General features: G+C 26.8%; 2 protein-coding genes across 2 annotated transcripts in view; one reads left to right on the top strand and one right to left on the bottom strand.

Moving 5' to 3' along the window:
- The first annotated feature begins 862 nt into the window (after window positions 1–862).
- On the top strand, window positions 863–6,378 carry LOC112595497 (probable ATP-dependent RNA helicase DDX20). Its single transcript, XM_025340771.1, has 7 exons — window positions 863–1,206; window positions 1,289–1,462; window positions 2,823–3,027; window positions 3,757–4,062; window positions 4,131–4,387; window positions 4,451–4,708; window positions 4,775–6,378. Exons 1-7 carry the CDS (start codon window positions 1,023–1,025, stop codon window positions 6,172–6,174), a joined length of 2,784 nt encoding a protein of 927 aa, XP_025196556.1. The 5' UTR covers window positions 863–1,022; the 3' UTR covers window positions 6,175–6,378.
- Window positions 6,379–6,497: 119 nt separating this feature from the next.
- LOC112595416 (chondroitin sulfate synthase 1-like) overlaps window positions 6,498–26,515 on the bottom strand; it is a gene marked incomplete in the record, with an annotated part of 25,604 nt that continues 5,586 nt past the window's right edge. Inside the window, 5 exon segments of the mRNA XM_025340660.1 lie at window positions 6,498–7,773; window positions 9,657–9,858; window positions 10,472–10,629; window positions 10,737–10,923; window positions 11,014–11,154. Coding sequence (XP_025196445.1) covers window positions 6,701–7,773; window positions 9,657–9,858; window positions 10,472–10,629; window positions 10,737–10,923; window positions 11,014–11,154 — 1,761 coding nt within the window.

The raw sequence follows: 26,515 nt of genomic DNA, 5'->3' as shown, positions 1-26,515 counted from the left end.
GCGGCAAATTTTTAATGCCTATAGCAGCGTTTCTCAAACTATGAGTCGCGAGAAGTTTTTTTAATTATACAAATTGTAAGAAATGTATGTATTTTTAAATTGTATAGAACTATAGAGTAAAAATTATATAACTATAATAGAAGTATAAAGTAACCTAACTTTTGACAATGGTGGGCATCAAAAGCTCCAATTATCGCACTCTTTGCGTTTGAAAGTATCTAAAATTGACAATAGCAGGAAAAAAGCACATTAATCGCATACGCCTAATTATTAATTAAGTATTATATTATTACAATTATTATTATTATAAAGTAGTAAATAAGTAATAAAAAAAAATTATTTTTTAAAATTATTTTTTTGATTCTGTAAATGTTAAACAACGAGTTGTTCAATTTTATTTTGAACCCATCTGAATAATGCACTATTTAATACTTGAAATTTTATACATTACACAAATTTGGTAAATTTCTGAGTTCAACCTGGTGAATTGCATAGGTAACGCGTTACCCAGATTTTATTATCTACCTACACATAAGATGTAAGGAAATCGTGATTATTGTTCAACTCAGCTTAACAAATAGAATAATAAATAATCATTATGAAACAACCAATTATTTATACGTATTTATAAGTTATTGCTATTATTTAAATTTCATCTTTTAGTAATTTGAAAAAAAAGTATTGTAGGTGCGTAGATACAGCAAAGAAAATTGAAAAAGTAATGCTGTAGTTGTTGATATTACGGAGGTTGGAGATATCAGATAATAAGTAAGCAAAATATAAATTACATAAAAAACCATTGATAATGGTGATAAAAACATGTGATAATTTTTTTCAACCATAATAAATTGATAAACGGTAACAATGTTTGAGATGTTTAAGTGTTTCCACTTTCAAATTCTATAGATCGTCTTCCTCGTCTTATTCACTCATTTTTCATAGTTTCGTGCTTATTATTTGTTTCATAGAAGATTTTTTTATTCAGCTATTTTTAATTTTTTACTTAATTTTGTATTGACGCTATGCCGGCGTCCGAATATTCCAAAGACACTGACCGAACTACAGATGTACAAACACACGATGAGACACCTTTCAGCGCCATTGTAACGGACCATCCACTTATACTGAAAGGTCTGTCTGACTGTGAGTTCATAAATGCTTCTCCAATACAAGTTGCTGCTATACCAACAATCATCGCAGGAAATGGTAATTTGTACAAAATATTTTTATTTTACTCTTTACCTCCAAAATAAACTACTTACATAATACATGCTTTTTACATTAATAGATACAATAGTCGAGGCGAAAAATGGAACTGGGAAGACATTAACTTTTGTTATACCAACTTTGATGAGACTAAAATTAGAACAAGATCATTTACAAACTATTATTTTGGCACCAACTCGAGAAATTGCTGTTCAAATACAACAGTGTTTCAAAAAAGTTGGACAGCACTTGCCAGGTACTTATAACAAAACTGTTTTTCTTTTAACTTGACCATAAAATAATTACTGAAACCTTTCAGTATATATTTTACAATAAAAGCTAACAGTCACCCGGAGAATGTTAATACGCACTTTTAAATTAGCGAATGTTGATAAATTAAAACAATGTTGACATATACATGATTATAGTCATTGTTGACATAACATGGATTTAGTTAATGTCAATATTATAAAATAGATTAAAGACAGATAGTATATAAAATATATCATGTTTAATATAATCAATTATTGTTATTAAATAATTTAAAATGTATTTATTTTATTTAAAAAAATGTATAGATTCCTTAATATATCAGAGATTGAAAAAGTAATTTTTGAAGCATAAATAAAATTGTTTAGTCAATATGAAAATTAATTCTATATTATGCCTAATGTATAATTGCTGTGAATGACAGAAGCATACTAAATAATAGTATAGCGAAGCCTTTATTGAAATTATAAAAATTGTTAAGAGGACATCACACTCACATGTGTTGTCTGTCTCACATATGTATAACAGTAAATTTTTGTTCACCAGTTTCAATAATGTATTTTTAGTTTTGATATTGGAGTAAATTGACCTATAAATAAATTTTTAGTTAAAAACTATCCGTATACTCTCGTTGGTTTTTTTTACCATATTTTAATTTTTAAGTGAGTTATGAATATGAAAAATATAAATACTTGAAAATGCTCTTAACTCACTTAAGAATTAAAATATTATGAAAATCAATGAGAGAACATGGATAAGGTTCTTAAGTAAAAATTTGATAATAGGTCAATTTACTTTAATATCAAAACTAAAAACACACTGTTGAAACTGGTGAACAAAAATTTACTGTTGTCCGTGTGTAAGATGAAGACAACACATGTGGGTGTGATGTCCTTTTAAGTAGTAAAATATTTTATCAAAATTATCAACTTACACAATATCTAATATCGTATAGGTAGTATACTTACTATATATTATTACCGTATAGTGTATATTATTGTGACTTTCTTATTATTTTGAAATTGTATTCAAATAAAACTATATCAGCATTGCCAATATTTAACAATATTATTGCTATGTTAATGTTGATATTTGTTAATAAATGTTCACAAACACTAAACAGTAAAAGTTTAATCAATATGTCAACATTTATTAAGGATTTTAATGTGCTATCAGCATTCACCAATAACGGACATTCATAGTAACATGAATACTTATATTATCTAAAAAAAATTTCTTTTTTGTTCACTTAAAGTCGTATTAAGTTAATACCTATACATATAGGTTATGTACATATTAAGATAGAAAATCTAATTTAAACTGATATATATGTTTATAAAATTTAGGATTGAAATGTGAATATTTCATTGGTGGTACTCCAGTTGATGTTGACAAACAGAAAGCAAAATACTGTCAAATAGCTGTTGGTTCCCCAGGACGCATCAAACATTTACTCAATGAACATGTCTTAAAATGTTCAGAAGTAAAAAGTTTTATACTTGATGAAGTTGATCGATTATTTACTGATAAAAGTTTTACAAAAGATGTTAGGTAATATTATCAATATTGAATTTAATAGAAAATTATATAAATATTTCACGTATTGAAAAATTGAAGTATAGCTCTTTTAAAATTTTAAATATATAGAAATTATGTGTGTATAAAAGATTTTAGCCTATTACTTATTCACATTAGATCATTAGATATTTAAAAAAATTATAGATACAAAATTGTTTAATATTTAATAGATAAAATATGTATGATCCATTTTTACAATTAATACAGTTAAAGTTTAAGCAATTTACTATTTTTTTTATAATAATTTACTGAAGTTTATACTTTTTTTTATATATAATATTACTTATAAATATTTCAAATTTTAGTTTAATTTATAAATGTTAACTATAAAAAAATAAAATAACTCACAAAAAATTTGGAGTAACAATGATTTTATCATAGACTATTATGATTAATAAAAATTGGTTATCATAAAATGTAATGTACTACCTACACATTACAGAATTAATGTTATCATTTTAATTGTTCTTTTTTAATTTCAACAAGAAAAAGCATTTATATAATACACATAGTAATTGATAAAATATTTTCAATTTTTTTCATTTAAGTCTTACTTCTTTTGGTACATATATTATGTGTACTTATCTTTATATTTTATAGTATATCTAAATCAATTTCTTTTAATAATAAAAGATTAAGTGTAATTTTTATTTCTTAAATTTTATTAGCACTGATTATAAATGTATAACATATTTGTTACAGAGTTATTGATGCTAAACTTCCAAAATTAAAGCAAACAATAGTTGTAAGTGCATCAATTGATAAAAATGATATGTCTATATTCGATGAGTTCATGAAAGAGTATATCATGGTTAAGGGAGCAGAAGAAGATATGAATGCATTACAAGACCCATCAAAGTTCCTAATAGGTATTAAACAGTATGTAGCATGTGTTAAAGCAGTCAGTACTAATATAATATTATTACCTGCAAAGAATGTACGACTTCTCAATATATTGCAAAATTTACCATATACTCAATGTATCATATTCACTAATTACATGACAAGGTACTTTTATTGGTATACATATTATTCAAAAATAATATTTGGTAATTATATTAATTATACATTTACAGAGTTGAAGCTGTTTGTAATATGCTACGTGACCATAACTATAAAGCAGATTATATTAGAGGTGATCAAGATCAAAGTATACGATTGAAGTTAGTAGATAGATTAACTTCTTTTAAATCAAAAATACTCGTTGCCACGGATTTGATAGCCAGAGGAATAGATTCATCTAATGTAGACTTGGTGATTAATATGGACTGTCCAAATGATTGGGCTACATATCTACATAGAATTGGCCGAGCTGGAAGATTTGGAAACAAAGGTTAATTTTTTTTTTGTATAACTAATTTTGTAAAAAATAAACTGTGATATTTTTTTTTTTTAGGAAATGCTTTTACTATTTTGGATGATGACAAAGAGTTAAAAACTTTTAAAAATATTATTAACAGTATTGAAAGTATTAAAGTAAAAATGTTACCGATTGCAATTACAAAACCTATACTTGAATATGCAGACAATGAGCTTGAAGATCTTAATTTAACGATTGAACCTGAAATGTTACCAGTCCAAGATACTGAAAATGAAATAGCTAAAGAAAATGGGAATAATGTAATTGAAGAAAACTTAAATATGGATAATAAAAGTAAGACAATTTGGTAAAATAATCAATATAAATTTAAATTAATTTGTATTATTGTTATTACTTTAGATGATTCTATGTTTAGTCCTAATGATATTGAATCGAATATTAACAGCCTATCTAAAAAATGTCAACAACCATCAGATGAAATAAATTCTATTTATAAATATAGTTTATCTGAAGAGGAATCACTACAAAAACTTTGTGATATTGTTAAAGAAACTGAAAAAAAACTCATTGAAGATAACATAGTTGATAAAAAACATTTAACTGAGGACAGATCTTTTGTGTTATTTGATCCAGAACCTTTACTTGAGATCACTGATCATTATATAAAATATAGTCCTGATGATCTGTTAGACATCATAACAAATTATGATTCAGATTTTGAGAAGTATGAAGCTAATAAGAAACTCATGTTACAAAACTCTAAACTCCAATCCGTTAGTGAAAATGAACCCTCTAACATAAATCAAGTATGTAAAGATAATGATTTCAAAAATATATCCAACACTACTGATGATAAAACAAACAATATAAATATAGATCAGGCATTACAGATCCATAATAAATCTCAAATTAATTGTGAAGACGAACAATTTGTTAATGAAGTATGTTCAGAAAACAGTTTTTCAAATGAATCAAATATTGATGGCACTAAAATTGATATAAATAATAGTCAACGACTACGATTCACAAACATTTATAGTTTATTTCAAATACCAGATTTTAGCCTTTTAAAACCAATACAGCATGACAGTGAATTTGATCATTCAAAAAATGTAGAAGAAAGTGATGTGTCAACAATAATATGTGAAAAAGGTAGTGAAAATGAAAATTTGTTGGAAGAAGAAAATTGTGATGAAGAAGAATACTGTGATGAAGAAGAATACTGTGATGAAGAAGAAAACTGTAGTGAAGAAGAATACTGCGATGAAGAAGAATACTGTAGTGAAGAAGAATACTGCGATGAAGAAGACTACGATGAAGAAGAATCATGTGATGAAGAAGAATCATGTGAAGAAAAAGAATCATGTGAAGAAAAAGAATCATGTGAAGAACAATATTCTCATGAAGATAAATACTATTTTAAACACGAAAATGTTGATGAAAAAGAATATTGTGATAATAAAAATCAATATGAGGAAGAAATTTATTTAGAAGTACAATTCGAGGAAAAAATTAAATTAGAAGCAAAAAATAAAAGTTTTGATGAACATATTACTAATAAAAATTGTTCTTATGATCATCATAACAGCCATAGGATAAATTTAGTGAAAGACAACAATAAATCTATACAAAAAACGCTTTGCAACAATATCCAAGAACATAATATACATAAAAGAGAAGAAGAAAATATTGGTATCAATGGTCATCAAATTGTAGACTATGAAATTTTAAATGACTGGTATAACCAATGGAAAAAGCAAATGAATTGCATACAGACATTTGTCAGGATGAGTAAGTGATCGTCTGGTGTGATAAGTCTTAAATTCAAAAGAACTGAATGATACCTATTTTGTTAAGTTTAATTTTACTTTGTATTATAATTTTAATTTTAATATTTTATGTTTTAGTAAATCGGTAATGTTCATCAATTTTACGTTTTGTGTAGTAATATATTATCACAATTCACTGTATATATATATAATTTTTTTTATAAACAATAAAACGCCAAAACCTGTATTTAAATTATTATATTATTTCCTTAATTGCTATGATAAACATTTATCAGTCGTAATAACTATTACAAATACCTACAATATTTTACAGCTGGTATAATAATATCACGATATGTCTTAAACATTACATTAATTATAATATTGTATAAATATATTTTTATATAGAGAGAGAGAGGCATATAGAGAGACACGATTTTCTCGATCGACTTGAGATCACGACACGAATAATTGACGTTCTTGTTCGTTTGCGATAAACATGACAAACAATAATGTGCTGAGTATGATTATGTCATAATATATATTTTTTAAATCATTAAACGCGCGGTCGAGACGCCGACACGGACACGGGCAGCGGAAGCGACGGCCGCGTCGCCGAGGCCGACTCGTTCCGCAGTCGGCGAGCCGCGAACTCGTACACCACGTCCCGGTTCCTGTAGATGATGTTGGCGAACTGGTCCACGTTACCGTACGTTTCGAACCTGGTGTTGGCGCACATCCGGGCCTTGGGTTCCGGCAGCCCGGCGTCGCACTCCACCGGATGGTAAACGTGCACCAGGTCCGGGTCGGCGGCGCGAAACACGGACACCGCCGTCGCGGTTTGCGACCGCACGAACTTCTCGTACAGGTCCACGTCCTCGTTGCCCCAGCCCTGGATGGACGTGTCCAGCCCGCCGGCGGCCGCCAGGTCGGTGGCGTACGCGCTGACGATACCGAACCCGTACTGCCGCCAATATCCGGTGTCCTGGTTGACCAGGAAGTGGTTCGGGGACCCGGCCGCCCGGCCGTACACCACTACGGGGTCGTATTCGCTGTACACGATCGGGAAGTACACGGTGCGGCCGCGGACCGTGTTCAACCGGACGCGGTCCACCGTCGCGGCCGTCCACAGCATGTCCACGTCGACGAAGAACAGTAGGTCGTCCGGCGGCGGGCCGGCCGCGTGGACGGCACCCGCCTGCAGCGCCGCCGCCCGAGCGAACGGGCCGCCGGCGTCCGGCAGCACGGTGAGTCGGGCGTTTGGGTAGCGGGCCGCGAGTTGGGCCACCGCGGCGGCCGCCCCGTCTGCAGTGGCCCGTCCGTAGGGCACCACCGTCAGCGTAACGCGCTCGTCATTGGCCAGGCACACCGACTCGTAGTTGTCCAAGAACCGGGCGAAAGTGGCCAGCCGGTTGAACAACGGAAGCACGAAGTGAACCGTCTTAGCTTGGCTGTCGGGCCGACGCTTGGCTGGCGGCCCTTCCACCACCCGGACCATACCGTTGTCCGCGATGTCCCTGGACGGACTCCCCGCCGCGTCATCGTCGTCATTTTCGTACACTTCGGCGTCCTGCTGCTGCATTTTTGGATTCACTTCCAAACCGTCCAACACTTCTCGCACTTCGAAACCTGTAATGACCAAATCGTATAAGTATATTACTTTTAACACCTTATAAATAGAAATAAAATATGTAAATTCGTTCCACATTAATGACAACGTGAACAACTAAACAAAATTTTTAAATATTTTCGGGGGCTTAAATATATACTTGGACAGTGTAATACTTCTAGAATTTTTGTACTTATTCATTTTGATTAAAATCTCTATTATAGGTTAAGTTAGGTTTTTTGTTTATACTTCTGAATAGTACCTATACATTTAGTTATATACATTGAATCCGATCAAATTCATAAATAACAATATAATATGTAAAATTTAGACATTTAGTAGATTGTTGAACTGTAGAGATTTTAGTTATATCTACTTTTTTGCAAGAATGATCACACGACCATCCTATCTATATTAAGTAGATGTATTCATATATTTTACAATAAGCGATATTATCAAAAGTTTATAAATATATTGCAGGTCGCAATATAGTACGAAGCATATAAATTGTATTATCTTAGATTTTGTTCCACTATCGAATTATTTTATTTTATTAATATTTGAACTTTGTATTATTACATCTATGTTTTCACATTATATTACATTCCCGCAAAAGTTATAATACTTTTTTTACACACACATACCACTATTTTGTAAACTATGTTATTTCTAATGAGTACATGTATTTTCCTAAAATTTTCACTGTTTAACGTACATGTACATCCTACACAAGCTTTTGGTTTATGAATATGCTATAATACATTTATTATTATTTTTATAATTCATAAATCATTTTTTGGCAATTAATTACTTATAACTACTCGTAAAAAATGTTATTCATAAAAAAATATTATGATATCTACTACTTAAAACTACTATTTTTATAGGTTTGTTTACTAACTATGCCGCAAGCTGAAGGTTGGGCATGCCTAGTTTAAGATGATATTAATGCACTGTTTGTATTCTTTCTCTGGCCTATGCACATAATGCATTAACACAAAATCATTTTTATTATATTTTTATGTTATATCAGAGTAAAATCATTTATCACAAAAATTACAAAGATTTATATTTTTAAGACATGACATATTGATTTGTTTAAAATATATTGTCTAAAAACAATTTAATATAAATTTAAATTAACTAAAAATTAGTTTTTATTTTTAAATTTAAATATAAAGCCAAATAATAACAAAATATAAAATCGATATGACAACCCTCAAAAATATTATCTTCTATATTTTTTTAAAAAAGTGATTTTATTCAAAGTTTACTAAAATACCACAAAAACGATTATACGTAAATACCTTTTATCTATGTTACGCATGGGTCTGAGTGAGATAACAAATATTAGCTGAAATTCTTTTATAAATATAGGTACATATTATAAGTGTCTAAACTCTTAAAGTTATTTATTTTTTATAATTAAATTTGAAGGTTGGTGAAACATAAAATAGATTTATTCTAAGCAACATATTTTGTTATTTAATTAATGTTCTAAGAACATGAAGTTTTTCGTTTTATCAAAATGTCTATATTATATTGTTTTGTAAATAATTAAAAATAAAGCTTATCGGTGTGATATTAATTTAAGATTAAAAATTTATTTCATTCAACTTTTGAACTTTAAACGTAATTATCAGATTATTATGATATAACAAGATTTTATTCTGTATTCCTAGACAAATCATGAGCAACGTCAATAAATGTCTTTACCATCTGACATTATATATACTGTATTACATCACGTGTTTATTATTGTAATCTCGAACGATGATATAATTATTCATAAAATACATGTACGATGGTAACAAATGAAAAATAAATTAAATTCGATTTTCTCTTTCGAAAAACACGACCAACAGGCTTAGTTGCATTAGATACTTTATATTATCTTTCTTACCAGTAAATTGCTGCTGGAGGTATGCGTGTCGCCGCACAGGAACGGTCATCTTCTTTCCCCGGTATTTCTTGTACATCAGCAACATATCCAACATGTAGTCGACGCCGTATAATGGGTTCACTCTCTGGTAACCGTAAAATATTTCTTTAAAATCAATTACCCGACCACGTTGCTTGGAAAATTTATTTATTAGATCCATAACCTACAAAATAAGATATACATGTATATTGTATTATGTATATATTATAGACAGTAGTCACATCTTTATCTTATTTAAAATAATTCTTTAAGTTACAAAATAAATGATGTTTTATGATGAAAAAAAAAGTATAAACTACAGAGATAACCTGAAAAAAATGTTCAATTTGTCTGATAATCTATTTATTAGATTTTGACTAATTATTTTTGAAAATACCTATTAGATAATAAGTGACTATATGTAGATTGTACGTAATCCGATTGACTTCAACCTGTTAACTCATATTAACTTCTATTCTATTTACAAAATAAATGTATTAAAATATTTAACCATGAAATTGTAAAGTAAAGCGTTATTTATAAAATAAATTTAACAGGCATACATATTATAACATACATAATGCACATCAAAGACATTTTTTTTTTTTTTTTGTTCTCAAGTAAATCGGTTGAATGCGATCGTATCAATCTATAGAAACTCAGAAGTCGATCGTAATTCTATTAAAGATGATCACCTCTGATATTAATTAAAACCATGTACAGTTTTTAAAATAATAATTAATATTAATTAGTCATTTTATTGTAAGTATATATACTTAATATTTTTTTAGCTATACCTCCCGGACGACGTCATCGAGGCCTTCTTTCGTGTACGAGTCGATCCGACGTCTGGGATTTGCATCTGTATCCGAGAACCATGCTTTTGATATAAAGTCCCACTTGATGACGTCCGCCACCTTGCGCGGTCTATACTTGTTCAGACCCGGTGGAAGTCCTACACACCCATATAATATTATTATAAAACATAGACGATACAGTTTTTGCATAATATACATACAAGCTAAACTGCGATAAAAATATAATGTAATATTATTTAGTTACCCAACAGGTCCGGGTCGCCTAAGTAATTCGGACTTCCCGGCCGGGATGAGAACAGTTGTTTTGTATCGCCGGTTAGCCGGAACTCTTTAGACGATTGCGGGTGAGTACTATTCAGCTGATTCATCATAGAGCGTACGTCCCGGTACAACAAGATCTTCTTCTGATGTATTTCTTGCAACTCAAGACCCTACAGCAATGTGAAAAAAGGTCGCGAAAGAAATCAGTAATTGACACAGTAATAAATTACTAAATTAAGAATTGTGACGTTCCACGATACCTTCATGTAGTTGTGTATCCTATACATGTGACTATGCTGCTTGACTGGATGGAGAGTTATGGCTCGATGTACTTCTTTTTGTTTCAATTTACCGGTGAACGCATCACGGCCACTGGAGTTGTGGTATAAAATAGTTTGCATCTAAAAATCAAAATTCCAAAAATAATGATTAAATATTATTAATTATTATAGTAACTTTAAATTAATTTAACAATGAAACAGTGGGCAATGATACTAGTATAAAAGGAAACTTCAAAACTTGCTTGATGGTATATATTATTCAAAAATAATAATTATAAGACGTACATAAAAATATATTTTGACAGTTGTATATATATTCGTTAATTGATCGAAAAAAAGTTAGATTAAGAAAAAAATATTGATTTAACTCAGTTATCTTATGTACGTATCTGTGTTTAATGAGCCTACAAACTCAATAAATATTAAAAAAAAATATTAATATCTAATATGACTTAAATATTTCTTCATTTTCTGAAGGTTTAATAATTACTTTCAATTAATTCATTACATAATGTAACAACAATATCAAAACTTAAAACATTAATTTATTTTATACACACCAAATTCTTGAAATGGTGTCACATACACTAGTCAAGATATATCTATGAAAAAGTCAATTAGTTATTTCTATGAGTATTGGAAAAATGCTGCTTTAATTTAATCGAAAGCAGCTATTGTTCATAAACAACCATTGTGCTTTTTGAACATACATTTGATTTTAATCATTAACATACTACAATAATAATAGTACCTATGCTTCAATTTTTGTCTAAAATTAGAAAATCAAGATAATTATATGCGGTAAACCTTACTTGTATTTGACATCACATCGATGTGAGCCGGTCATAAATATACTATACATTACGAAAAATTCCCCTTTGATAATATATTTTTATTTTAGGGAACGTAATAATTTTAGCGATAAACATGATAGGCTAATTTTTGAGTAACGTTTAATAACATTTTTTCGATCAATAAATTGTTATTGATGGATTTTGGATTGAGTTTTCTATTAATATTGTCGTTGTGCGGATCGTATAATATTTTTCCAAGTGAACTTGATAGGACGTGATAATCAAAAATCCGATCTATAAAATAAATCATGATTCTCGTATTTCTATTGTTGTTCTAAATTTTTGAATCAGCGTCATTCTTTATAACACTAGTAGTCCAGTACTAATAATATATATAAAGATATAGGCGTATAAACTTATCCCTATTATGGTATAATACTATATACAGTAGTATAGTACTACGTCTACGCTATATTTCTCCAGTGTTAATCTTATTTTCTCGAATAATACACATTCTCGCCCCATAACTTAGGACTTTGGTATTTTGTCAAATCCTTTCTACTGTTACATATTCTATACTCGTTTTCACTGTGTAAATTTTACAGTGTCAGAGATAATTATCAAACATATAATGTCAACGATATATCTATTAGCCATTAAGTATATTATGCATTGCGAGTACGAGTTTTTTTATTAAACGTTTTTAAATTACACGAATTTTTCAATAGGTAAGTGTATATTGTTCAATTTACCTTTCCATAATATTATAACATTCTTGATTTTAAGTTATCTAATGCCGCGGTGTTCAAATTACACGTGTACCTAGTGATAAAACTAATATATATTACTTATTAGATAATACATGCGAATATTGCAAACTATGTATCAAGATACAATAAAAATGCATTTTTTGGTTTATTGAGTCTTAAAGTAAATTATTCACTAAGAAAAAAAAAATAAGAAAAAACATCTTTAAATTTTTTCGTGAGATAATATTGTTTTCTGGTTTCTATCATATCATAATGCACTTGCTTTATTACGCGAATACCTGTTTAGTATATACGTATAGAATACATACGAAACGTTTAATTTACTATTAGTGCAGGCAGAGTGCTTTAAATAAAATTATTTACCTTTAAATATCATAGGTTTATATTTTTATAAGAAAAACTTGATAAATACAGTAGATGTACATTATATAGATATTAGATTACGATGAATAAATAAATTTGTGTTTTCTGGTTTTCTTTGTGTACAGAATAGTCAATGATCATATATATTATCCTCAAGTTCATTCACTCTAATAAATTAATAACTATTTATTTTTTCGTTTATGTAACCATTTACCACGTGTTCCAATCCTATATTAATATTTTATGACGAGTATCAGTTAAGTATATTAAGTATTTAATACTATAATACTTTAACACTTGCACCAACATCTAATGGTCTGCACTTATAACTTATAACTTTTAAATCTTAACGTATATCCTCGCATGTGTATAATGTACAGTACAAACTACAAATAATATATTATAATGTTCAAGTATTAATTAATAACATTTTTGTTTTTATTATCTTATATCCGCTTTAATGTCTAAATGTTTAATGCTTATATAACGATGATAAAATAATTTTAATCTATTAACCAACGTTTTTATAATCTTTTTATTTTTATTCTCGAAATTAAAATTGATTTTACACCTGAAAAGTGATAATAACGATATTATCGTTGTTATACGAGCTTATAATGTTTTGTGAGTAACATCTATTTATGCTCTTCAACACACAATGTTGCCGGACAGCTGATTTTATATTGTTCAATTATTTTACTGTAGAACCAAACCAACCCAATTGCGGGGGTTATTAAAATGGTTGAATTTCTGTAATATACATGTGAAGGAATAAGTGTGCACATTTATATTTATATATCTATACCTATAAAGGTTAAAAATTTTATTTTTGATCTACTATCAACTTTTTTTTTTATGAAAATCGATCTGAACCAAAAATAAGTAAAAACAATATTAACAGCAATAGACGTGGATTACACGAGCTACTTATGGCCAACAGGCTCATTAAATTTTCTAAATTCTTTATAATTATATCATTATTATTAACAACGCACTGCAACTCTACATCAAATCATAATATTTTGTACGCCATAAGCCGAAAAGAGACCCCCCACAGACACACACTCACCCGTATATAGTCTGTGCTAAAATATTTTAGAGTATAACCATAAACCCGATTACCAGGGTCTGGTTGAAAAAAACTTTTCCGTTTCGCTTGCTTATAATCAAAAAAGAACCCCTGTATCGTATTTCCAATACGCCCATTACGATAGCACAAAACATACGATTTCGGCACACGTGAATCGAGCCAAAATACGACATTCCTAGATAATTGAGTATATTCGCGCACATGACTCGGTGGGATTCAAGTGGGAAAAAATTATCACACGTACGACGTACCTACGCAGTATTATTATATTATTATGGCCATAAGACCAGCGTGCAATTCTAAACGGTTTCTCGAGTGTGCCGAAACGACCAGACGTTTCGCACATACCGTTCTAATTCTATGTAATATACAAACCTAATATACTCTATATATAAGTGAGTATATAAAAACATGAACGAAAAATAATAAATTCACAACAAAATAATACAATCATTATGAGTGACCATAATTGGAAAACAATTCTTGTCTGCGCTTGCCCGACAAATATAATATGTAAAATAATAATATTATTCATCTTATAATTTAATATATATACATGCGATGTGCATTGTTATACTGCGCGTTATTTCGGATCTTTTTTCTTCCTTTTTTTTTCTTTTGCTCGCATATTATATACGATGTATGGTAACGCGTGCGTCTGCAGATGTCTGTCGTGGTCTACCGTCCAAACCGATTCCTTGTGCTATTATGTAGACGAACAATTTGTTTTTTTTCAAGGCACCGCGTGCCTCATAAAAAGTCCATTAATTATCCGTGAACGAATTCGTGTATACTGTGTACACATTTCTTTTAGATTTATTTAATTTTTTTTTTTTTGTCCTATTTCCTCCGCAGACCACGGTGTGGGCATTGCAGTGTAATTCACCCTCTACAGAAAAAAAAACACCATATTATTTGGTCGGGAGGAAAAATATAATAATAATAAAAAAAATAAATAAAACCGGTCCTCCCGACCTGCAACGGTATCGCATTAGGTCCGGCGGCCTTGGTAGTTGGCCGCGTCACACACATATTCTCCTCGACTTACCTACGTGATTACAGTCGTCATTGAGCCACGCACACGTACTCGTAGGTTAGTGACTTCCTTAACGCGCATTTTTATTTATACGCTATTATAGAGCGCGAGCACACAGTATGCGGAATAGTTGGCACAATAATATAAAAAGGGTTCTCAATTTCGTAATTGGTCTATAAATCTAACCTTAATACGCATGTATATATATCATACATAGATATACATACATAATATAATGTGCATATAAATATATATTAAAATATATGTCGACACGTCTTCGTGATGTTCTCATTGAATAATAATTGTCGTAAGCCAAACGATGACCGTGACGTCCTATTTGGTACGAGATTTGTGTTTTTTTTTCGACTTTTAACACGTACTAAAATGCGCCGAAGATACAAATATTATAATTATTAAAAATGCAATTCTTTTATAGGTAGAGGTAATGTGTTAAAAAAATGCATGCATAGGATATCGTTTGCGGTGTGTGTTTTAGAAAATTATAAATAATATAGATTATAGGTGGTATATTAACGCGTTCGGAATTTCAGATCGACCGTTATAAGTTATAAGTTATAAATTACAATACTATAATATTATAAACTGTAAAATAAACTATCTACTATCCGAATATGATGATAAAATTATTTAGAGATGCTTTGATTTTTGTTTATTATTATATTATTATGATAACGATGACGGCGTATCGATATATTTATCAGTAAATAATCATGAGTATCACCCTATGCACAGCGCATCAATCAATTCACCAACAAAGTGCCTAAGTATAACTAAGTGTAACTAAGTATTTTGTAGTAAAAATCAGTAACATTTTATTTTTATTTTTTTTAGCTTATATTTGAAATATAATACAATAATCCTCATTAATAGAACTATACTAATACTGAAACTAAAAAATCCAAAAAAATATAAAAATATAATTGTTTTTCATAGTCACTTGAAGTTAAAATTTGGACGGAAGTACATATTAATTAAATGATGAAGTATATATATTAATAGTTTAGTTTTAATTTAAAAACATGATTATTATCATTTTTAAGTATATTAAAAATTACTTTAATAATTGTATTCTCAAAATATGTAAATTAATTTTAATATATCATCTACAATTAAGTTGGTATTGATTCAAAATTAAATAGCATGATATAATAATAAAATAAATTACTTCAATAGAAATATCAAAAAATATATTATGTAATTAACTGATAGTGATATAGATTACCAGATCCACTCGATACATACTATACAGCAGAACAGTACTAACTTGCCAATTTTTTTTCTAAAATGTTGATGAAAAATTCGCTTGGTCGGAAGCCTTGAAATTTTAATACAACGTTTTTCATACGTTTATACAATATCAGTTTAAAAAAAAATACATTGTCACAATATTTATTTTTAAGCGTTTAAAAATATAATTTTGATGAGATTTGTCAAAATTGTAAAAATTTACAATCATTTTGTAGTTCAAAAATCATAAAACTTTTAATCACGCCTTGAATTTTAAGATTTAGTATAAGGTTCATAAGATGTTGTTTTTTAAATTAAAAAAAAAAATGAATGTAATTGCTCAAATATCTTTTATGAGCATCTGAAATTCAAATTTAACAAAATTATTAATTTATGCGTAAAAAAGAAAAATAATTGAATGAAAAACAATTTTTAATTATACATACCGAGCCCCTCCAATAATCTAAACCAAGACCCAATCGTCATCGAGTTTTTTGATGGTTTTCAAACACTAAAATGTAATACATATTTTAAAAAGTATTACGCACACTCTATTTAATAATTCAAACATAAAAACTGGTTATTGTGAGTGAAATTCTATATTATTAGATCATTTAATTATTTATTATTGGTCATTAGAGTTTACGATTACAATTATATTTATACTACACCCAGTTTCATTTGTTTGTTTTATATAGATAATTTCAACAAAAAAATATTGTTGTCATACATTTTTTTCTTTATTCAATAAAATAATAACTGAGCATCATTTCTAAATTAAAATATTTATTTTACTTTTTAATATTGCACATAGTTTGTTGTAATTAGATTAACACTAGTTAAAATTATAATAAGTTTTTGTATTGAAATTTGAAATATTAATGATAATATTACTATATTATACTATATTACTGTATAATATGTATATTATCACTTATTAAAAATAATGTTTGACAGTAATTATCCTAATTTAAATGTAATTTTTTTACACTAATTACTAATAACACAAAATTAACTTAATGGATTTTTGAACATTTATTTTCAAGAGGTACATATAAGTAAAAATTGTTGTAACTTTTTTGATAAGTTATTATAAAACACCATCAAATAAAACAGTATAGATACACCGCTTAATGTAATTATTGCAAATCAAATTAAAATCTATCATATAAATTTTAATTATGTACGTACTCTGTATGTGCACGCAAATAAAAAACAGTTACCTATGTACAAATTAGGTACACCGTACGTAGATACCGTAAAATAAAAAAACAGCACTAGTATATTTGATACTAACACGTATTTATATAAACTAACCTATGTGTTTTACAATCTCTTTGTTAAGAAGATTTAACATCAGTAGAGAGTAAAGTTTCAAATGAAAAAAGAATTGGAGACTTAATAGCAGAATAAAAGTATATACAATTTCAATTGACACACAAAAGTATATCCAATATAGGTATAATCTTAATCCTCTTTAATAGATTTGAATAAAAGACAATTAGTTTTTATAATTTTATCGAGACATTTTTCTTCGTAATCTCTACTAAAGATTTGTAGACACAATTATTTCCCCCTTCCAAAAATTGAGGTAATTAATTTTTATTTTTATTTGAATAATAGACCAACTAAAGGATTTTTATGCATTTGATAAATCCTTAAACAAATTATTTTATTTAAAATAATCTAAACAATAACATACAGCTGAAACACAAAAAGATTTTACCCCGAACATGTTAAAAATAAACGTCTAAATCTAAAACAGGATTATCACTAGACATCTTCAGTCACAAAAAATACTTGTGAATACGCTTTTAAAAAGGTAGGCAAATGGGTACTGTTATGATCTACATTAAATATAGAGTTGGTCACTATTATGGGTATGTTAAATTTGAATTCAATAATATATTATTGTATACGAAAAACAATTCTCAGCGGAAACGGTCTGTCAGCCTATATCACTAATTATATTTTATGATAATTTTTTTTTTTTTTTTTATATATATAGTTATTAAAACCATGTGTTTTACAATATTAGTATTACAGTAAGTTAATACAATTTTTTCTTAAATAATATAGTATTTAATTATTATAATAATATATACTTTCATACTAGGTATACATATAATAAAAATGTATAAAAATTAAAATTTAATTTTATCTTTCTGTAAATACCGTAAAACAGTAATATTATTAGATTTATAATAATATAATTTACGTAAAAGATTTAAGTTCTCAGGAATAATATTTCTAAATTATAATAAAATAATTAACACCATTAATTATCGTTTAAATAAGTAATTTTGTCAAAATTTCAAAGTAAATGCATTTCAAAAAAAATGATGTCTATATATTTTTAATATTTTTTTCATTTATAAAAACAACTTGTGGAGAATTTCATATTAAATTTTTAAGAATTCTGACTCAACAAATAATTGTTTTATCAATATTTATTTATACAAAAAAAAAAATTAAAAAAATTAAAAATATATAAAATGCATGCCTAATGATGCCTATATAAAACGAGCTCAAAACGAGTTTTAAAAAAAATAATTAAAATTATATATAAATAGCTTTAAAAATTACACAAAATATAAAAAGAAAATGATGATATAAATATTTAATGAAAATTTTAATATCCTGTGGTTAATTTTTTTTTTTTTTTTGAATCATTACAAAATAAAGAAATAAATATAATTCAAAATTGGTTTAGCATAAAAAATCCTGTTACCCTAATTTATTTATTTGTTTTTTCCTAAAAAATTCTTTAAATTTTACTTTTGAACCTTTCTAAAGTACTAACTATAGATTCGAGCGTGATGCAAAATTACCCTCAACGTTGAAAATTGAGATATTTTATCGACAACTTATTGCGTACTCATTCATAAAATAAGATACATTGTAAAATCAATATATTAATCATTCCGCTCAGAATCTAAAAAATGTCTATAAAATGATTTATTAGTTATACGAACATATAACATACATTGAAACAATTAAGTGTTTATAGAACAAAATCTCTCAAAGCATCAAAAAGCATTTAAATATGGAATTTAATGTGTAAAATTATTTTTTGTTCTAACAATTTTTTTTTTTTTTTGGCGTTAATAGCCGACAATGAATTATATAGGTATACTTATACTGGCTACTATAGTACTATGTTAAACGTTGTACTTCACCATAAGTTTTGAATAGTGTTTTTTACAATGCGTCCAACTTTAAATATAGCAATATGCATGTAATGAAAAAAAAATGCTTTAAATTTCACATCGCAATTTTTTAACCTTCTCTGCATGCTAAACAATTCTATATATTTAATTTTAATCTCAGGCAAGTACTCGTTTAAAAGTCGTAATGATAATTTAAATAACATTTTTGTTGTCATTTTTATGATATATTATTTATCAACACTAATTACAAGGAGTTTATATATATTTTTTTAATGTTTATTATTAGTTATTACTCATTAAATATTATTAGTTATTATGCAAAGTGAAGTATCAACATCCGGAATTCTTAATTCCATTTCAGTCACTATCATCATAATTCGTCATAAGTCGTTGAATTTTTAACACAAATGCATTCACTATGAATGTGTGTACATCAATAATTTAAATAATTGTTATAGTTTAATAGTCTGATAATAATAATTAATATTTCAACGCATACTTCTGAAGTGATGATATTTATCTGTTGAATGTAAAATATGTGTATTTATAAATACAAGAATACATATATTTAAACATAATGTGGCACGACAATATAGTTGCAATTTACAGAGTGATTTGTACAACTTAAAATATTCCACGTTATTAAGCTGAGTTACGATTCAGCAAACCTCCCTGCAAACATAGCAACTGTGACACGAGTCCTATAATAATATCGCCATCACACAAAAACTGTTCCTACAATATAATACATAATATATCAAATTTATTAATATACGTGCTCAAGACTGGTGTGTTTTTAAATAAATGCTAGACATGTGCGTGCCACACACGAAAAAACCCCATGTCAAAGAATCCGACCAACAGATCCGTTTTTCGAAACGCCATTTTTCTTCGTTCAACGGTTCAATGCATTAAGTTAAAAAAATACACGCTCATACGGTCTGCACGTGTTCGTTTGACAGACGATTCGACGCGCCACGAAGAGCTGATTTTCTTCTAAAAATATAGCTACCAGCAATTATTATACAATTATATATATATCTTTATTTATAAACTATAATATATGATGGGGTGAGTTATCACAACGATCACGCATAATATATTATACACTTGACAATGTTTAATAATATTAAGCAAATCACTGTCATTATACAGTATTTTGTCCACGACATTAGGTGAAAAAAGTCCATTTCAATCAACAAGTAAGTTTACAATGAAATCCAATTATAAAAAAAAATTGAAGTACATTACACATCACTCACTTGGAGATTTTCCTGCAAAACCTGCACCGGACGCATCAACGAACACAACTGTATTATGTTACGCAAGCGTGTATGTATATATAATATGTATATATTTATATGTGTATATTATACGTATATAATATACGTGTCGTCCATTGTACGACATGTCGACATGTTATTATAAATATAAATATATAGATTATATTAATGACACATTGGCGATAGACGATACTTTCAGAATAAGAACACCTAATCGAAATAACTAGATCATAATAATATATATGTATTGAACATATAATATATAATACGCTCGTACATACTTGTATAGAAGGTTTTTATACGCGTGGCCAACTAAAATAAAGTCAATAAACACGATTGATGAGTATACTCGTAGGTATACAAACGAAATGCTGTTTGAAAAATATAATGTCATCATAAGTATTGCGTTATTATTATGAGTTTAACAGTCACGAAAGATTTTTTTATAACTATTAAATATTTATTTATGCTTGCATTTGCATAAATAAAATTTAAGTAACTCACTAAATTATATAATTTTTTTCAAAAATAGTGTTTGCATATGCAAATCATATAATAATACATTATAATATTTATTTATCAATACCAAAATTATTCTAGATTATAGTACTACCTACTATAATCTAGATACTATAAATCTACTATAAATCTATCCCTAACCTTACAGTACTCTTATATGTAGTACTTGCATACATTTATTTTAAAGTTTAAGCACATAAATGATTTAAATTAAAAAATGAATTATAATATTTTTATTAACCGGTCGTACAATTTAATGGTAGTATTATTGTTTTACGTTATTATAAAAAAAGTTTTATTAATTGTATTCATTTATAGATAATCCAATAAAGTTTTAACACTTCTAAAAATATTTTCACTTGAAAAAATAAAATAAATAATACCGCTATGAAAATAATATGGATACATTTCAATATTAACCCGTGACGCCGTTGTAGGAAGCTAATTAAAATCTTTATATACACATGTTCTCATTTTTGATTTAATGCATAACTGTTATTTACTTGTATTATATTAATACCAATACATTAAACTATACAAGATTTTTTTATATATTAAAAGGGGTAATAAAGCTATTAAATTACAGAGCGACTGATTAGACAACTATTTTTTAAACATATGTATATACACTTAAGATAAAATCACGAACGCCATCTAATATGAAAGCTTGGTGAAATGGAATTCAGATTTGTTGACATTTATAGTTGTCATAAAATTAGGATAAAGCATAGTCTTAGAATTAAATTATAAAAATTATTATTATTTATACTACACCATTATTTGGTAGATTTAAGATTATAAAGTTATTCTCAATAAACCTAGAAAAATTTTAATAAATACATTATGCACTGTTGGGTAATGGTTGTTAACGAAATCTGGTTACCTTCCTATAATAATTATTTTATAATTTATTAATGTATAACCAATAAAAAAAAATGTAAACGTTAACAATTTATTTTAATAATATTCCTAAGGTTACCGACGTTACCGTTTACCAATAACTTTCGAAATATTATAAGTTAGCTGAAATCATACTATATAATATACCAAACTAATAAATACGAGTAGACTATAAAGTGATCCAGCTGCAAGTGCATTTAACCGCATTTATTTTTATATATGCATTCAAATTGAATTTTTAAGAATACTTAAGGGACCAAATTATTTTGTATTTTTTTTAATTTTGATGTATCTAAATCGATATTCGAACGAATAGTTTTTAAATAGTTAAAAATATGTTCTGAGAATAAAACATATTTAATGATAAAGCGCACTTAATGATTTTTTAATTATTAAAAACGTTATTATGTTTCCAATTTTAAAATTATTGATCTTAATTTTATTTATAATCCTGTACGCGCAGTTAATGATTAAAGAACTTTTATACGTGAATAGGTACTAAATAGTTTAATAGTACTTCAGTTTTTAAATACCATAACACGGTATGAATTAAAGAATCAATAGCGTTATATCGTTAATAGGCACTTAATTTTTTTTTCAATTAACTGAAATTATACTATAATATTATTTAATTTATATTAATAAGCATACCATAATATGTCATGATGGAATTATTGGAATTTATTCAATGGTTTTTAAATATTTTCATTTAAACAATTATAATTTTCCCATTACATTAAATAACATTATGCACGTAATAAACAAATTACTGCAATATCCAAAAAAACAAAGATGTGAATACTCTTATAGTAACTAACACGAATTGTTCAGGAAACGCCAATATTATTTTTTCCGATAACAAAAGTAATGATGTAGACATTATAATATTTATCACTATTTCTATAAGTGAGTGCTATATATTATTTTAAGATTGCTATAAAATAAACAAAACTATAAAAAAAAAAAAACTAGAAATTAAATTTAAAACTTTTTCAAATTAATATCTATATTGGTCATTATACATTTTTTTGTTTTATATTATTTAATTTTATATTTTTTAATTTATAATACATTGTCCTTTACTGTATTATAAGTATAAACAATTACCTATTATAGCATTATAATATACCTATTTTTACGTAAGTAAATACCATTACTCATGTCTTGCTATAGGAAATAGGTATTGTCTTAGTTCACACGTACGTCTAATGTCTAAATTTATTCAATGAATTCTTTATTACTTTTAATAATTACTAGAATTTAAACATTAAAAAATCATTAATTCTTTACTGGATACTGTTATTTTATAATCTAGACCGATTATGATAGCAAAGTTTCGATTGAAATAACATTTCCCAATGAAATTCCTATTTTATGTACATAGCTACAATATATTACAATGGATATATTTATTTAGGTTTAAAATAATGTCATAATGACAATATAACATATTTTTGAAATTAATTTAACAGTGATCTTAGTAGCAAAAGAGGAATGATGAAAAGTGAATTTAACTTACATTGAAGTGACTACATGAGTAATTTATAACAAATAGTCAATAGACAATTTCAAAGTAATTGTTTTTAGAATAAAAATAAAACATATAAGTATATACATAATTATACTTTTCAATACACTATAATGTACGCTAAACAACAATATTTTAATTTTTTAATATTGATTACTTCTAGACTAAAATAAGACATCGATTAGTAAATATTTTTTTTTATTTACGTTTTGTTTAAATAACAGTTCATTTATTTGTTCAAGCATTTACATACATACTAATTATACTATAATTTAAGTTAAAAACATATTTGTCTTATGCACATTCTATTCAGGTGCGTAATGCATATTTGTACGTAATCCGTATAACTATTATAATTTATTTAACGCAATCATATTAATTATTATTAATATGTTATATTACATTCGTTCAAGTTTTATTATACCTATACATAGTAAGATTTAAATAAAATATAAGTTACAAGGTACTTGAAGAAATAAAAAAACACATATTATAATGTATAATTTAAAATTTAAACGCTTTTTAGCTCTAAATAACCACGTATATCACATAAGGCGTGTTTTTAACTAAATTTAATATTTACGTGAACGAATAAAACGAAAACTATCACCTTTGAAACATTTTTACATAATTTGTTGAATATCAGCTATTTCAATTAATTTTTACTATCAGTATTTATATTAATATATGACTATAATGTATTTTTTTTATATCTAATTTCGATAAATAATCGAAAATAAGTTCAAAGGTTATCTGTTAAATTATTGAAATTTACGTTTAAATAGGAAAACGACCTTAATGTTTTTGAGAGAATAATCAAATAAACAGATAAAAATAAAAGTATATTGAATGAAACAGATATTGTACAGATAGGTACTAAATGTGCATGTTTACTTAAAAGTTATGAATTAATTATATATTTGAACATAAAATGTCTATATCCAATTCCTGAATATGCTTTTTATCATTAAGATTTTGATGGTACAATTGTGTTTGAAAATGTATGTATTCGTTTAAATTTGTGTATAGAATGTAGATGTTAAATTTATTATATAGGTAGGAGTAAAACAGTATTTTTAAATTTTAATAATTGTTATTTCTTTTTGAAAATTATAAATATAAGATCACAAGTGAATCACTGAGATTTGGGATCATCATAAACATACTTCAGATCGTTAAAACAAAAACTACAAATTTAACTTAACCATAGCTATTTGTCATTGAATACAATAATGGCTAAAAATATTTCGATGCCAGTTTTTAGAAGTCTTTAAAATTTGACATTATTTTTCAACAAAACTGATAGTCATGTGCCAAAAAAGAACTATTTTTCTTCCCGATCATTGACTAATTATATTGAAATGTTGTAATTTAAATACATATTATTATTTAGTTTCAATTTTTTAAGCTTTCGTACATGCATTTGTTTAATTATAAAATTTTAAATTTGAATATCATTATATAATATAGCTTATTTTGAATGGAATAATATTATTTATTTTTTTTTAATACTATTATTAAATACTTAGTATGTATAAAATATTACTTCAATTTTAAAATGAATAACGGCTAATAGTAAATTTATTTTTTAACATTCATAAAATAATTAGTTACCTACATATTGCAGGATCTCTAAAAAAGCGAGATCAGTATTAAAAAAAATCACATTTATGGTATCTCCAATAGTTAAAAATAAATGATAACTTATAAATATAATTATTTTAGTTATATAGTTATTAGTTAGATTCTACAGGAAACTAATAAGAATTTCACATCATATTATTGATTTATATTTAAAAACAACCAAAGAAGCCATTTTATTACAACATAGATTTCGAGTATTTTTCGACATTGAGCAGATCACTGTAATCGATTTTTCAATTTGAAACCAATAGTGATCATTGCATATCAAAAACTATTCTAAGCTTTGTAACGATGTATCACCTACTATAAGTGAATATATTATAATTTATTTATATTGCTATTAGTAATAGATAAGTAAATTAAGCTAATATTTATATAAAAATATTGCAGATGGTATTATAATAATATCTCATTGATAACTTATAACTCAAAATCGTTAGATTTTCTTGAAATACACAATTTCGTAAAATGTTAACATCAAATGCCTACAAAAAAATATGCAAATGATTATCGATATTTTTTTATTTTCTGTAAGAAAAATTTATAATTTGTAAGAAAGAATTTTTGTTTTAAATTTTCTAACTTAAGGTATTCATTTTGTATTCATTTCTACAACAAAATATAAGTCGTTTTCAAATTTCTGTAATTTTGATGAATTTTTTTAAAAAGAATTACGTCTAATAAATAATAAAATACGGTATTTTTAAATTAATTATTGTAAGAATAACTTTTGATGAATATCGTATTGCATTTTCAATGTTTTTTCTTTTTTTTAAAAAAAAGAAAATTTTATCAATATGTTATATCAACATTTTTTCAAAAAGTCTTGAATTTCAATCCCTCGTAATAACACAAAAAAAATCAAAATGTATCTTTAAAATTACATTATACCTACATGAAAACCTAATATAAATATTTTTATAATTCATGTATTTTTGAAGTAGATATCTACTACGATTGTTATTATTATTTTTAATTATAACAAAAAAATAATAATAATCTTGTCCTTGATTGGTGTAATGTAATTAATTCCGTTTTCTCGTAATTTTTTTTATTTTTCCTGGTTTTTTTAAATAGTATGTTTTTATTTCAGGAAGTGTGACTACGCACGAAATTAAGCACTTATAGGTATTCCA

Source organism: Melanaphis sacchari, unplaced genomic scaffold, assembly GCF_002803265.2.
Source record: "Melanaphis sacchari strain LSU unplaced genomic scaffold, SCAv2.0 Contig0_pilon_pilon, whole genome shotgun sequence".
NCBI classification, from domain to species: Eukaryota; Metazoa; Arthropoda; class Insecta; order Hemiptera; family Aphididae; genus Melanaphis; species Melanaphis sacchari.
Note: the sequence above shows the minus strand (reverse complement) of the source record. Positions and strands in the feature narration are given on the sequence as shown.

What these genes read in the sequence shown, in the direction of transcription:
- LOC112595497 (XM_025340771.1), top strand. Translation starts at nt 1,023, where the DNA reads ATGCCGGCGTCCGAATATTCCAAAGACACTGACCGAACTACAGATGTA. An exon ending in AGTTGGACAGCACTTGCCAG is followed by an intron (nt 1,463 to 2,822) that starts GTACTTATAACA and finishes TATAAAATTTAG; the next exon opens with GATTGAAATGTGAATATTTC. An exon ending in AGTTTTACAAAAGATGTTAG is followed by an intron (nt 3,028 to 3,756) that starts GTAATATTATCA and finishes TATTTGTTACAG; the next exon opens with AGTTATTGATGCTAAACTTC.